Consider the following 15001-nt stretch of genomic DNA (forward strand, 5'->3'; position numbering starts at 1 on the left):
GGACTGGGGCAGGGGGACCACTTAAAGGGTATGGGGTGTCTTTTTGGGATCATGAAAATGTTCTAGAATTGGTTATGGCGACGGTTGCACAGCTCTGTGAATATACTAAAAACCAATGAATTGTTTACTTTAAATGGGCAAAATGCATGTCATGTCAATTATATCTCAATAAAGCTTCTACTCAAAAAAGATAAAGTTCTGCTGCTTTCCTCGTAAGCACAGCAAGAAGGAAGCGATGTAGGTGATGGGCTGACATTTAAGAGTCAGACCACCAATATGATCCATCGCTGCCTAAAGACCTGGTGGCCTCTTTTGGGATTCCCCTAGAATGGGGGAAAATCTTGAAAATCAAGAATTGATTCAGAATGCTGGGATCCACTCAATGTACACTGAAGAACTCGTGGCACAGAGAGTAACGGAGGGCTGTCTACCAGCAAGCAGAGTGGCTACTCCACCTCTGAGTGAATTACTGATCACAACAGGCGGTCAATACATCCCTTATCAAGTTGAACTAAATAGACTTTAAGCACCCTTCTTTTGGAAAGGTCCCAGGAAGCAGCAATGATCACTCTGGTGTGAAAAAGGAAAACCAGGCACCTGGAGGATAAGAGGTTTTCCCAGAGTCCCCACAGTCACCCCAACTAGAGCCAATACACGTGTAGGTGTTCCCCTGATCAAAACTGTCCCAGGGCACTGTGACATTCTTAGCCAAAATTCTGCTGAGATATTTACATGGTCAAGCCAATCATGGGGTCAGTGTTGTAACTCACAGGGGATCTAAGCATCCATCCCAAGCGAGCAGGGGGCAGGCACTAGCCGGCTAACCAAGTCCAAGTCCTTCCAAGAAAGGAAGCTGCCCTGTGGTGCTTTCATTAACTCAGGTTTTGTACTAATTAAGGAGGATGGCGCCATGAACTGTTCCATAAAGCCCCATCCTTTCCCCCCAGGGTTTGGGGTTTCATCTGTAAGTCAGAGGATGTGAGGAGGAGACTAGCATCCTTTTAGACAAACAAACGAAGCCACAATTCCCTCACATTGTTACTCAGGAGACATACAGACTCTGAAAATGCATACGTGGGCTTCAACAATTTGTCTACACAGCCTTTTACTTTTTCTTTTCTTCCTTTTGGTTTTTTTTTTTTTTTTTAAGGCTTGGATTCAACACCCTATAAATTCCCTGTTCTCTTTTGCTTTTCCACATTTTAAAAAGAACTACTTTTCCAAATGGCAATTAAACTCCTGATTTATCTAAATTACACCAGCAATCTATTGATCATAACATTAACTCCAGGAAAAAAACAGAGTGATGAAACGGTAGGTTTTTTTCTCTAGCAAGCAGCAACACTCAATTCACAGGGTCCTTATTAAGTGTTTTCTAACACTGCATGCAAACAGGGGCAGCATTTTAAAAATAGTCAAGGGTGATTTGGTGGTTCGTAACAGCACACTTTGTATTTATTTGTCTCTGAATAAACTTTCTCTTCGGGAAAGCTGGGAAGAATCACTTCCCCAAAGCTTTTCATTACATTTGCTTATTTTTATCCACACCCATTCTTAATGTGATTCTCCAGAACCTAATCAAAGTGCTACTGAAACTTGCTGCTTACAGTAAGTATGTAACTAATTTAGATGGATCGGGGTACAAACCATCTGAATTAGATGGAAGTCTGAATTACATAACATTTTAAAAGCAATTCAATTCTACTACTTTCAAATACCTTCAAAGTAACAAGACTGAAAAAGCATCAGTAGGTAAATGTTTTGGAGACCAAATCTGGTGAAAAGTAAAAAGGAATTATAATTATTATATTAATTGCTTGCATTTGAATGTTCCTTTCAAAGTGTCAACAGAAACTTAATTCACTTAAATGGACTGATTGTTCCTCTAGTGTTATGTAACTTAAGAGGATTTATTAAACATCTATTATAAATAAAGCGTTGGTGGGGGGGGAGTAAATGGAAAAGTTTATAATCTCATTAGGGTGATGAAATGCACACCGCTAGGCCAACCTCTGGCCATTTTATTTATCAAACTCACTCCCCTCTATCAATTTTCCTCCAGAAATGGGGCTAAGTGGTGCCTCAACTCTAGTCTGATTTACCCAAACCACTGAACTATTGAGGTTACACTGTGCTTGGACTTATTTATCATTAAATCACCACCACTCCCCAGACTTTTTGGCCTCCAAACGTCCTGTTTCTTGCTTTCGACGTTCTTTCAACCTCTCACAGCAGGACATTCTTGATCCTGAGTTACAGAAATTGGAGCTGATGAGAGTTCCTCCTGTCAATGACACGGTGTCAAGTGCAGCTCACACAGGTCCTGCTGATGTCTCCTGACCATCGGATAATCATGCCCATGGATCGGCCACTTTGTCAGGTCTAAGCTACAGGGAGCTCTGCCACACACAGGCTCAAGTGCTTTTAAAGATAAGGCCACACGTGATGTTTTTGTTTCAACTGAGAACTACCAACCTTGTCCCTTCATTAAGTAGTAGATGATAAACATCTGCGTGATGGTTTTTACCTGGTGTCCCACGAAACAGAGCTCATCTGTGATATAAAACGGAGGTATAAGGGAGTTCAGAAACTCAACATTTCTGAGAAATCGGGTCTAGGCCCATCAGCTATCCAGCCGACTCAGGTCACAGAATCTTACTCCAACAGGGACCGATCCAATGAGTAAGAAGTAACCCTGAGGAGTTCAGGCTACCAGCCAAAGAGGGCTGGCCAAACCCAGCGATGGCAGAATCGGTTCTCATAGGTTGTTTCACTCAGTCGCTTTACCCTCAGTGATATGCGGGAGCTGACTTACACTGCACAGGAACTGCTTATGTGTAGCTCTTCCCAAGTCCTCCTCCCGTCATCGCAAGTTGGTGGCTTGAAATTGGACCACGGTGAGAGCACTGACACCATGGAAAGTGGCAAATGGCCCCTGGAGATCAGCTTCCCCCACCCCCCACCAGAGTCGGCTGCCAAACACCGACGGGCAGACCACTGCTAGCATCTGGTCTCATCTTTGGTTTCACAAGTTCCATGGCTGCTGTCCCCTACGAAAACGCCACAGACACAGTGTTGGCCCACTGACCTGGGCCCGGTTGGTGTAGAGCACCTTCATGTCCTTCAGCTTGTCCAGACCCTCACTGTAGCACACGATGGCCGCTTCGTAGTCGCCTCTGGCAAAGGCTTCATTCCCCTTTGCTTTCAGGGCTGGGAGAACAGAAGTCACAGGTGAGCTCTCCCCACACACTGGAAAATTCTCTCACTTTATTCCCCTGACTTTGCAGTTCCACTTTGGAGGTCAGAGCCTCCATCAGTCCAAAGGAGACCTGTCACTTACTTCTCTGCAGACATTTTACGATCAGCCTCCTTAAGGGCTTCTTTTCCTTCCAAACCCATCCCAAGTCGCCCAAGTAGCTTCTCAGAAAAAGCAAATGTTTCTGTTGCAAAACTCAGAACCTCTCCAAGCGTGCCACAAAGACCAAGTCTATACACTGAACGTCTCAGAGAGAGGGCCAAACCAGTCACTTTCTAGCACACGTTGGAAGCGGTCAGACCTGCAGCACGCCCACCGCTGGGGGGCGCGCAAGTGCCGGACGCATCCTGCGCATGCGCCGCCCCCGCCACGCGCACAAACCCGTGTCTCTCCCTTCGTCTCTCCTCTCCCTTCTCACGTCGGTTTTCTCGTTTCGTTTTTCGTTTTCACTTTTTCGTCTGTGCCTCAGGCCAGCCCACGGTACCTCCCGCTTCCGTCCCTCCCTCCTGTCCGAAGATCGCTCAGGACGCTCAGTCTGATCTGCTCAGTCCGTCCATACGCTTTAGAAAGCGGCCTGGCGGCGGCGGTCACACAACGCCCCGTCCTGCTCCCGGCCTGCGGCCGCGGGGACACGGACAGACACCACTGCCTGGCCGGGTTCCGCTGCCTCGAGCCCGCTACGAACCCCCTGACTGGGGATCTCGCTGTCCTCAGGTATCAGCAGGCACACTCACGATCTTTCTAGCACCCATCATCCCAGCTCTTGTAAAGTGAAGACTGACAGTTACCATCTGCTAAGACTTTGTTTTCCTTTCTTCTCCTGGCACGTTCTTTTGCATCCAACTCCACAGATGCCAAGAAGGCTTCTGACAGCAGAGTAATTTCAAGTATTTAAGAGAAAAATCCAAATACTATAATCAGTTCTTTAGCTCAAATTCAGAAGAAAGCTTCTTCAGAGCTTTAGAGCCACACATCTCATGCATACATATGTAGGCACGCGCGCACACGCGCGCGCGTACACGCACACACACACACACACACTCTGAAGCAACTAAATGACATTTTCTTAATTTGACATTCAATGGTAATCTGTGTGATGTATTATTATACATGATGGCTATGTCTGTGCTTCAAATTTGAATTATGTCTTTTAAAAGAGTTTTTCTTTAAAGGCAGACTTTTTTGTTCCGTTTAGCATAATGAGCTTCTGAGCTGGGCAACAGAGAAGCTACCTAGATCCCTTGAGCAGCTAAGAGTAAACTGGATGATACAGAATTACTGAATTCAATTTACAAACAACTGGCCGGGAGAAAATAGAGGAAAGCCTTTGAGTGCTGTCCCCTCTGACTAGTAAGAGAATTGGCTGATCCGTAGGTTTCTGTTCATGGGTGGTTTGTCAGCCCAGAGGCTATAATTTAAGGGTCTGGAAGCTACAGTCAATAAACACAGATTCTAAATAAATAATACACATTAGGAAGAGAGATGCTGTCCTTACCTGAGTTTATCTCATCTGCATTCTGCAGGGCACAGGTTATCATGAAAACAACAAAAAAAACCAAATTTCAAAAACCACTCTCTGATTTATAAGTGTACGAACCAAGAAGGCAGATCCATTACAAGTGGGGAGTAGGGTCATTTCCTCTAACCATCAATACTGAAGGGTCCAAAATTCACAGGGCCTGCTTTAAATCAGGAGATATGATTATGGGTACAGTTGTTTTGGGGTGAGCAGGTCAAGGGACCCCAACTATGGCTGTATGAGTTGGAAATCTGAGGCAGAACATATTACCTTTACAGTACAGCTTAAATATTGGTCACAAACTCAGGGGTTGGGGAGGCCAAATTTTCATTAAAATAAACCCATTGTTTAAAGATGACTCAGAAAGACAAAGAAAAAAAAATCAGAGTTTATACTTCTTTTTGGAAAATAAATCTAGTGAATCTAAAAAACAAAAGACTACTTCAGCCTCCCCAGACAGTTTGAGATTAAACTACCACTTCCTCTCCTTCAAGGCAGCCCTCTTCTCTGTATCTACTTATAGAACTCTGTAATAGAAAAAGAAACCTCCGTAGGAGCTTGCGGAGGACTGATCATGGTCTTATTCAGGGTGGTCCGGCATCCGTCCTCCTCTTGGACTTCCTCTGTAAACAGTAGTCTCTTTTCTGTCTCCAGGATAGCTTTCTGTTGTACAAGCGGGTCATCAGAATTCATCTCCTGGATTAAGCTGGCTGGAGGAGAAATCAAATGTGAATCATTCGAATGAGGTTTTCAAAAGGAAAGACTCCACTTACTAGAAAGAAAGGTGTAGAACATTCATGGAGAACTTTTGTTTCTCTGGCTTTGTTGAGATATGATTGACATACAACATTGTGTAAGTTAAAGGCACACAAGTGTGATGATTTGATTCACATGTCTATTGTGAAGTGATCCCACAATAAAGTTAGTTAGCTCATCCACCTCCTCATGTAATCACAATATTTGTGTATGTGGTGAGAATATTTAAGATCTATTCTCTTATTAACTTTCAAGTATAAAATATAATATTTTGTAAAGATTTATTTATTTTAGAGAGCGAGCGATTATGGGGGGAGAGAGAGAGAGAATCCTAAGCAGACTGAGCGCTGACTGTGAAGCCTGACACAGGTCTCGATCTCATGACCCTGAGATCACAACCTGACCAAAAACCAAGAGCCGGACGCTTAAATGAATACACCACCCAGGTGCCCCAGTATACAGTATTAACTAGAGTCACCATGTTGTACATTAGACCCCCTGAATGTACTCATTTTATAACTGAAGTTCATACGCTTTGACCAACACCTCCCCATTTCTTTCTTTTCCCTCCAGTCTCATTGAGAGGTAACTGACACATCACTTGTCTAAGTTTTAGGCATACTGCATGATGGTCTGATTTACATGTGTTGTGAAATGATTACAATAGGTTCAGCTAACATCCATCTTTTCTTACAGATAGGATTAAAAGGAAAAAAAAAGGGAAAAAGTTCTCCCCTTGTGATGAGAACTCTCAGGATTTACTTTTTTGACAACTTTCCTGTCTATCCCACAGCAGCATCAGCTGTAGTCATTGGGTTGTGCATCACATCCCGGGTACTTACTTATAACGACCTTTGTGCCTTTTGACCACCTCCCTCCAATTGCCCCTGCCCCACCTTCAGCCTCTGGTAACCACACAAGTCTGATTTCTTTATGAATTTTTTTTAGATTCCACATATAAATGAGATCATATAAGTATTTGTCTTCTCTGACTTATTTCACTTAGCACAATGCTTTTGAGGTCCATCCATGTTGTCACAAATGGTAGGATTTCCCCATTTTTTATGAATGAATGATATTCCATTGTTTATATGCACCACAACTTCATTACGTGTTCATTCATTGATGGACACTTAAGTGTTTTCATGTCTCGGCTACTGTAAATAATGTTGCTATGACCCTGGGGGTGCAGAAATCCTTTTCCAGATAGTGTTTCCATTTCCTTCGGATATACTCCCAGAAGTGGAATTACTGGATTGTAGGGTAGCTCTATTTTTAATTTTTGGAGGAACCTCCACACGGTTTTCCACAGTGGCTGCACCCATTTGCATTCCCCCCCACCATGCACAGGGCTCCCTTTTCCCTACACCCTCCCCAGCATCTGTTGTCTCTTGTCTTTCTGATGATGTCCAGGCTGAAAGGCACGCGGTGAGGTCTCAGTGTGGTTTTAATTTGCATTTCCCTAATGACTAATGATGTTGAACATTTTTTCATGTACTGTGGGCTTTTCATGTTATTTTCTTTGGAGAACTGTCTATTTGGGTCCTTCGCCCATTTTTTCATCAGGTAACCTGGTGTGTTTTGTTTTGTTTTGTTTCTTTGTATTGAGTTGTATGAGTTCTTCGTATATTTTGGATATTAACCCTTTATCAGATACAAGGTTTGCAAAGAGTTTTTCCCATTCCTTAGATTACCTCTTCCCTATTCCTTTTTTTTTTTTTTTAAGATTTTATTTATTTATTTGAGAGAGAAAGAGAGTGAGAGAGAGAGAGCACGAGAGTGAGGTGAGGAGCAGAGGGAGAAGCAGACTCCCCGCTGAGCAGGGAGCCCAATGTGGGATTCGATCCTGGGACTTTGAGATCATGACCTGAGCCGAAGGCAGATGGTCAACCGACTGAACCACCCAGGCACCCCTCTCTTCCCTATTCTTAAAGAAGGTTCTGAATGGAAAGCAAAAGTTAAAGCTATTAGAACCAATGAGAAAAAAAATTAAAAACAGGATTTGTTTTGCCTGGAAAAAGCTGCAGGAGAATTTTACTGTGGCCTTCAAATCACAGTTTCAAGCTACTTATTTAATCCAGCAACAATTTATGGAGAGCTTATTATGAGTTAGATATTATGCAGAATGCTATAGATAACAAGGATGAATAAAAGAGATACTGATTTTTGAAGAGCTTCCAATCTTGTGTGGGAGAAAAACAGGTACGTTTAGGCCACCCTGAGGTCACAAAACAGCCCTTAAAGCTATCCTGTCTTCACTTCACTGCCTGCTCAGCTTAGATCCCATGATCCATCCTGTCTACGTGCTGAACCCTCTTGCCCTCCCACCCCACCTGCCACACAACACTCCAACTCCAAACGCAACTCCCCACTTCTCTAGGCCTTTATGACAGATGTGGAGGACTGATAAAGATACATGGACACCAGGGAGAACTGGTCCTAACTCAACTGGCTGGTCAATGGTACCCGGCAATCCTGTTAGCCTTGTATGATTCAGACACCAATTCTAATGCGTGTTTTTCCCCCACACCATCCTGCAATTCTGACACCCCCTGGGTGTCCCACAGTTCAACACAGTTCTGACACCATCGACCTGAGATAGTGTCAGATCCCACAAGTTAAGGGCTGAGTCCTATGAGACTGCCCACTCCCCACCCCCCACTTCACATGCTAGTCCAGGTTGTCACCTGCGCTTCTGACCTCATGGCTAAATCAGAGGGTCCTCCAACCTCCTCCTTCTCTGTTTTGATTAATTTGCTAGAGTGGCTCACAGAACTGAGAGAAACATTTTACTTAGTAGATCATCAGTGTATTATAAGAGGATATAACTCAGGAAAAGCCAAATGGAAGGGATGTATAGGGCATGGTATGTGGGAAGGGGGGGCGGAGCTTCCAGGCTCTCTGAGCGCACCCCTCTGCCAAAACCTCCAACTTGGAAGCTCTCTGATCCTGGTCCTTTTGCGGTTTTAGGGAAGCATCATTACACAGGTCTGATTTAAAAAAATTATTGGCCATTGGCAATCAATTCCACTTCTGGCCCCTCTCCCGTTCCCAGGGGGTTGAAACTTTATCACAGGGTTGGTTCCCTGGCAAACAGCCCTCATCTTTAGGTTCCAAAAGTCACTCATTAACATAAGCTCAGGTGTGACTGAAAGGGGTTTGTTATGAATATAAAGATGCCTTTATCTGTCTGATCACTTAGAAGTTCCAAGGGTCTGGGGAGCTCTTTGCCAGGCAGAGGGACAAAGAACAAACATTTATTTCTTACTATAAATCACAGTATCACACCCAAACAAGTCATCCTATCCTTCTCCCGCGGACTTTAAAAAACTGCCTCCAACCAAAGGAGCCCCTCGTGCAGTGTCGGTGGGAATGGAAACTGGTGCAGCCACTGTGGAAAACAGTTTGGAGGCTCTTCAAAAAATTAAAACTAGAATTACCATATGATCCAGTAATTCTACTATTGGGTATTTCCCCAAAGAAAACAAAAACTCTAATTTGAAAAGATATATGCAGCCTTGTGTTTCTTGCAGCCTTATCTACAATAGCCTGGTATGGAATATCACTCCGCCATAAAAAAGAATGAGATCTCGCCATTTGCAAAAGCATGGATGGAGCTAGAGTATATAATGCTAAGCGAAACCAGTCAGAGAAAGACAAATACCATATGACTTCGCTCATGTGGAATTTAAGAAACAAAATGAGCAAAGAAAAAAGGAGACAAACAAAAAACCAGACTCTCAAGGACACAGGACAAACTGGTGGTCGCCCTCCTACCTCTCTGGCCATTGCTTTTGGTCTCCTTTGCTTGTTCCTGCTCTCCCTGTCCTACCTACCTTCTTGACTGTGTGAGTCTCAAGGTTGTGCCTGAGCCATCCGTTCTTTTTCTGGACCATTCCCCCAGGTAGTCCTGTTCTCTCCCATGGTTCTAAATACCATTTATATGCCAGGGTCTCCTAAACGGACATCCCCAGCCCTATTCTCTCCTAGGCTCGGACTCGCAAAGCCAACTGCCCTCTGAACATCTTCACTGTGATGTCTTGCTCGCCAATCCTGCCCTGCCCATCTTCTTTCCCCTGAGACTGTTCCTCCCCCAAATGTCCCCTCTCAGCAGATGGTCAAACCACTGCCAAGTTTGGGAATTCGACCCCAAACTTTCAGGACTCATTCTTGAGTCTTCGTTCTCCCTCTGTCCTCACAGCCATCAAACTCTAAAGCTTGCCAAGTAAATCCTAAATATATCTCAAGTCCATTTACTCGTGCCCATTTCTGTTGCTACAGCTCTAAACCCAGCCTGTCTCTTTTCCCTGGAGCGCTGGAACAGCCTCCTGACGGGGCTCCCAGCATCTGTTCTCCTATCCCCTCCATGTCCTCGTCTCGACATCCATGCCGTGGTCAGAGCGACTTTTCTAAGGTATAAATCTGATCATGTCCCTGCGCTGAGTCAACCCTCCAACTGCTTGCAGGGTAGACATGAATTCCTCATTGTGGCTTCCAAGGTCTTCCCTGATCCGGCCTTTCTTGACTCAGATGGGACCCTTCTCTCTGTGATCTCTTCTCTCCAGCCACACAGAGCTTTTTATGCTTCCAGGTTCTTAAAAGCACCATGTTCTCTAACTCCCAGCTTTCCTACCACCTACTTTCTCCCCACTTAGAATCTTCCCTTGCCCTCCCCCCAGTGCCCAACTCCTACTCACACTTCAGATTTTTTGCTTAAATCTCATATTTCAGGGAAGCCTTAAACAACTCCTGTAAAGGACTGTAGTGTGGTCCCCACCCCATTCACACGCTGACGCCCTAGCCCCCCAGTGTGACTGTCCTGGCAGAGAGCCTTTAAAGGCATAAGTAAGGTTAAATGAAGTCATCGGGGTGGGGCCCTAAACCAACTGGACTGTTGCCCTTATAAGGAGAGCAAGAGACCCCAGGGACGTGTACACGCAGAGCAAAGACCACGTGAGGACACAGTGGGAAGGCAGTGGGTCTCCAAGCCAAGAGGAAAGGCCTCGGGAGAGACCAAACCCGCCCACGCCCGGATCTTGCACTTCCAAAACCGTGGAAAGGAAACTGCTGCTGCTTAGTGGTATGTTGTTACAGCAGCCCAATCAGACTAACACAACTTGTAACCTGAGTTAGTGTCTCTCTTTTTTTTTTTTTTTAAGATTTTATTTATTTATTTGAGAGAGAGAATGAGACAGAGAGAGAGCATAGAACATGAGAGGGGGGAGGATCAGAGGGAGAAGCAGACTCCGTGCTGAGCAGGGAGCCCGATGCGGGACTCGATCCCGGGACTCCAGGATCATGACCTGAGCCGAAGGCAGTCGCTTAACCGACTGAGCCACCCAGGCGCCCCGAGTTAGTGTCTCTTGTACTTTGCCAATCTCTCTTCGTATCACATGTCACACTGGAGATTACTTGTTTCGCACTGGCTCTCTGCACCGGGCTGTAGACACCAGGAGGAAAGCTAATTCTTGGTGATCGTTACTGAGGTCTCCAGAGCCTAGCACAACTAGATACATAGCCAGAGCCCAGGAAATGAGTACCTAGAACCTATATGCGTGGCTACACAAATTTAAACTAATTATTAATGAAATGCAATTAGAAACTCAGTTCCTGGGTAGCACCAGCCACCTTTCAAAGGCTCACGGCTGCGTGCAGTTACCGGTGGCCACAGTGGCCAGTGTAGACTGTAGGGCATTTCCAGCACCACAGAGAGTTCTATGGGCCAGTATTGGTATATATGGCACCCAAAGGAACTTTGAGCCTGAATGAAAGTGAGCCAGGTAAAGAAAGATGGGGAGGCAGAGGGAACAACAACGGCAACGTGCAGAGCGTGAACCATCGGGGGACGTGTGGGGAACTAGAAGCAGTCTGCTGCCATTCGCTCGAGTGTGAGGTAGGGAGAGGCGAGAGGTAAGGACAAGGTCAGGGGAGGACTTAAGTCCTGAGGAGAGCTTGAAGTTTATTGTGGCTGCGGAGAGGATCCAAGCAGAGAAGTGTCTGGGTCAGATTTGCATTTTAGATACATTACTCTGTGGGGAGCGTAAGCCTGGAGGCAGGAACAACAATCAGGGGGTTGTTGAAATAGTCTGGGTCAGAGAACCAGAACAAAGGGAGGGGCGGGGAGGACCGAGCGGGAGAAAGAGCTAAACTTGACGGCTGATTGAATGTAGGCTGAGAGCTGGCAGGAGTCCAGGGTGACTTGTAAACTTCCAAGCCCTGGTGCCACCCGGCAAGACTAGCATGAAGGGGAAGGTGGGAGAAGCAGGTTTTACTGGGGAGGAGGAGGACGGGGTAGAGCAATGATCAACTGGCTTTTGGACCCACGGAGTTTGCGGTGCCTGTGGGGTACAATGGACAGACAGCTGTCAGGGTCTGGGGCTCAGCAGAGAAGGCTGGGCGGCCAACAGGGATGTGGGGGTGGTGAGTAAACAGGCTGTAGGAAAAATCACGTGCCTGGACTAGACCACCTGCAGAGGACGGTGAGCGGCAGGCTGGCCAAGGCCAGAAGTCCGCAGAATAACATTCAGGGATGGGGTGGGGGGGGGGGGCGTGGATGGACACAGGGAACAGATTGTGGATGTGTCTTGTATCAAGTGACCCCAACTATTTTTAAAACCAGTTTAATTCTTTGGACCCATACAGCCTGCTGGAAGGAGCAATTTCAACATATTTCTATTTGATATGTAAGGTTGGTTTGATTGTTGGTTTGCTTGTTTCCATCACCACACAAGCTCCCTGAAGTCTGAATAGGAAACCGGCTGCTTTGGAATCTCTTGCATGGGATTTGTGGGATCAGAGGATGTCCTTTGAGATCCCACCTGTCTGAGCTGGGGAAGGAGGGGTCTTCCTGCCTAGAGGCGGAGAGACAGGATTATGACAACCATGAACCGTCCATGTAATTAGACAGACCCTGAGGGAAGGCCATTTGATTTTGCCTCTGCAGCTCAAAATCAGAAATGGCTCTGCCCTAAAACAAGAGGGATTCCACGCTGATCAGCGAGGTTCCTAAATGATCTCGAAGGGAACAGCTAGGCTCCTTCGACGTGAATTCTACATGGAAGGGGATAAAATATGGAGGAGAGCCGTCAGCCTCAATTCCAACCAGAATGTTAACGGCTTCTCCGATACCAATTAGCAGCCACAAAATACCACCCCGGGCTCTAATATTACTTGCTTCTCAATACCCTTTCTGTTTAATTTCAATTACATTTTCTCTTAGAGTCATAAACCTATCAGGCAGCCCAGGAACTAACTTAGAGTGATCATTTCTCTCCAGTCACTCCACCTCGCAAGCATAGAATTTAATTTGTTTATGATTTACTGGTACTTACTGATTTCATCCACATTTTTAAGAAATTTCTGCAAATCTTTCTCGTGATCGTCAGCCATTGTCAACCAGAATACCTGGGGGAGGCAGCATAAGTGATGAAAATTAATAATAATAAAACACTAAGCAGAATATGTCAGGCTCATTAGCCTTCTAAAACTAAGAGCCAAGTGATTATTTTTAAGATGGATTTGTGTTCATAAATGTCACGAATAACAGCAGGGTGATCTATGTCACTCTGACTGCTATTAAGGCCAAGGGATACTCATTATTTGTGGTGATACTTCTGGAAGCTGTCAGCCCTCCCTTCACTGGGAGAACTGCTCTGCAAAATGTTCCTCCAAAGCCAACATCCACCGCTGTGATTCAGGGACCTGGAGTAAAGGAGGCCAGGAGGCCAGAAGCTGACAGGCTGGCAGGAATGGAGGAGGACACGAACGCTTGACTTTGATCATGATAGGCCCACCCGGCCAGAAGCCTGGATCTGGCTGTGTGACTGGTCACCAGGAGCCGGAGAATTTGCATTTAACTGTTCAAACTTGTTTAATCTGAGGACTGAAGAGGAGCTAAACATTGACTGAAGGGATCAGAACTTGATGGCACTGTGCACCAGCATCTCTTCTCCTCTCCAGGTACTTTAGGTTTATTACTTCTCAGTGGTTTGTGAGTAAACAGGCCTCACTGTATACCCAGGGGTTCCCGAAGTTCACCCACAGGGCATAAAAGCCATCCGAAAACTCGTTAAATATACAGACTCCTCAGCTTTAGCGCCAAAGCTTCTCGGTCAACCTGCCAGGGTGCCCGGGAAAGGACAGTTTTAAAACTCTCCCGGGGTTTTTTCTGACTTACGGCTAGGTTTAGTAGTAGTGCAGTCGTGTAAGCACCTCTCACTGGAAATTTGAGCCCTGCCACAAACGAGGTGGGAGTTATTTGACTCTGAGACTCTACCAGTTACAAGCTGTGCGACCTCAGCTAAAGTCACCAACCTCTCCGCGCCTCATTCTATGGAAATGGTAATACGAACCGAGAGGGCTCCCCGGGGGTTAACTGAAAGCACCAGGCACGCAAAGAGTGGTAAATGCGAGGCACCCTTATCTACAAAACGGGGGCGGGGACGTGTGGCTTAACTAAATGAGCGACAGGGTACCTTCCGGCTCTAACATATTAAGACTCCCACGGAACTGAGGCCTAGTGAAGCGAGTTGACTTGCCCAAGTTTGCCGGGGCACAAGGAAGGCTCAGCACTTGCCCGGGCAGGCGCAGGGGTATAAGGATGCGCGGCCCGCGCCGAACCCACCGCGGGGCAGGAGATGCACTCCTGCGAGCTCGGGACCCGCGTCGCGCCAGCGGGAGCTCCGCGACCAGCTCGCCTGGACTCCCCGCCCCGCCCGGCGCAGAGGGGCGGGGCCGACGGCACCGTTGCCCGGCAACCACTCCGCAGCGTCCAGCGGTTCCCGTGCCCAAAGCGGAGGACCCAGCCCGCGGCCGATACCGTCCCATCTGCTGGGGCCCACACCAGCGTCCTCTCCTCGGCGCTAACGGCCAGATCAGGACCACATCCCGGGGCAGACCCCGGGCCACCCCGCCGCACTGACCTGACACGCCCAGGGCCGGACAGGAAATGGCGGCTGTGGGCGGGCAGTGACGGACTGGGGGGCGTGACCAACGGCGGGGCGTGGCCAAGGATCGGGGCGGGGCTAGGGCTGGGAGTGGGCGGGGCCCCGAAGCGCAGGTTCTGGAGCTGGCGCGCCGCCGCTAGATCTTAGCGGAGCTGGGGCCCTGGCCGAGGGTGGGGAGCAGAAGCTCCGAGTGACCCGTGCTGGTCCCTGAGTCAGCGCCAGGTTTTCGCCTCTTTCTAATAAGGAGGGGGTATCACTCCCATTAGCTTACTATCCCCGGCCCAAAAAGGGGACAACCTTCAGTGTACTTGGGAGGGACAGGCTTGGGTATGAATCCGGTTTTGCTTATTGGTAAATGTGAGACCTTCGGAGAGTTATGTAACCCTCTGATCTTCAGTTTCCTCATTTATAAACTGAAGTAATGGCACGTAAGGTTTATGGTTAAAGTGCCAGGCATTTAGTCAGTAGGAACATGGTAGTTTTTATCCAGGGAATCATAGGATTTGGAGCAGAATGAGACGGTGG

General features: G+C 46.9%; 1 protein-coding gene across 4 annotated transcripts in view; it reads right to left on the reverse strand.

The window, feature by feature from the left end:
* TTC12 (tetratricopeptide repeat domain 12) overlaps positions 1-14491 on the reverse strand; it is a 42468-nt gene extending 27977 nt beyond the window's left edge. The window contains exons 1-6 of one of the 4 annotated variants that reach the window (XM_081799460.1): positions 14453-14491; positions 12863-12935; positions 5322-5485; positions 4752-4773; positions 4045-4119; positions 3089-3210 (exon numbers count right to left, since the gene is read on the reverse strand). In XM_081799460.1, the coding sequence (XP_081655586.1) occupies positions 3089-3210; positions 4045-4119; positions 4752-4773; positions 5322-5485; positions 12863-12920 (441 nt within the window). In that variant the 5' untranslated portion in view covers positions 12921-12935; positions 14453-14491. Of the gene's footprint in view, positions 1-3088; positions 3211-4044; positions 4123-4751; positions 4774-5321; positions 5486-12862; positions 12936-14005; positions 14031-14349; positions 14409-14452 lie in introns of those variants that run through there. The other 3 variants (XM_081799457.1, XM_081799458.1, XM_081799459.1) reach the window with 3 other exon arrangements.
* Positions 14492-15001: the final 510 nt, after the last annotated feature.

Source organism: Leptonychotes weddellii, chromosome 11 (assembly GCF_054177405.1).
Source record: "Leptonychotes weddellii isolate Sample4059 chromosome 11, ASM5417740v2, whole genome shotgun sequence".
Taxonomy (NCBI): domain Eukaryota; kingdom Metazoa; phylum Chordata; class Mammalia; order Carnivora; family Phocidae; genus Leptonychotes; species Leptonychotes weddellii.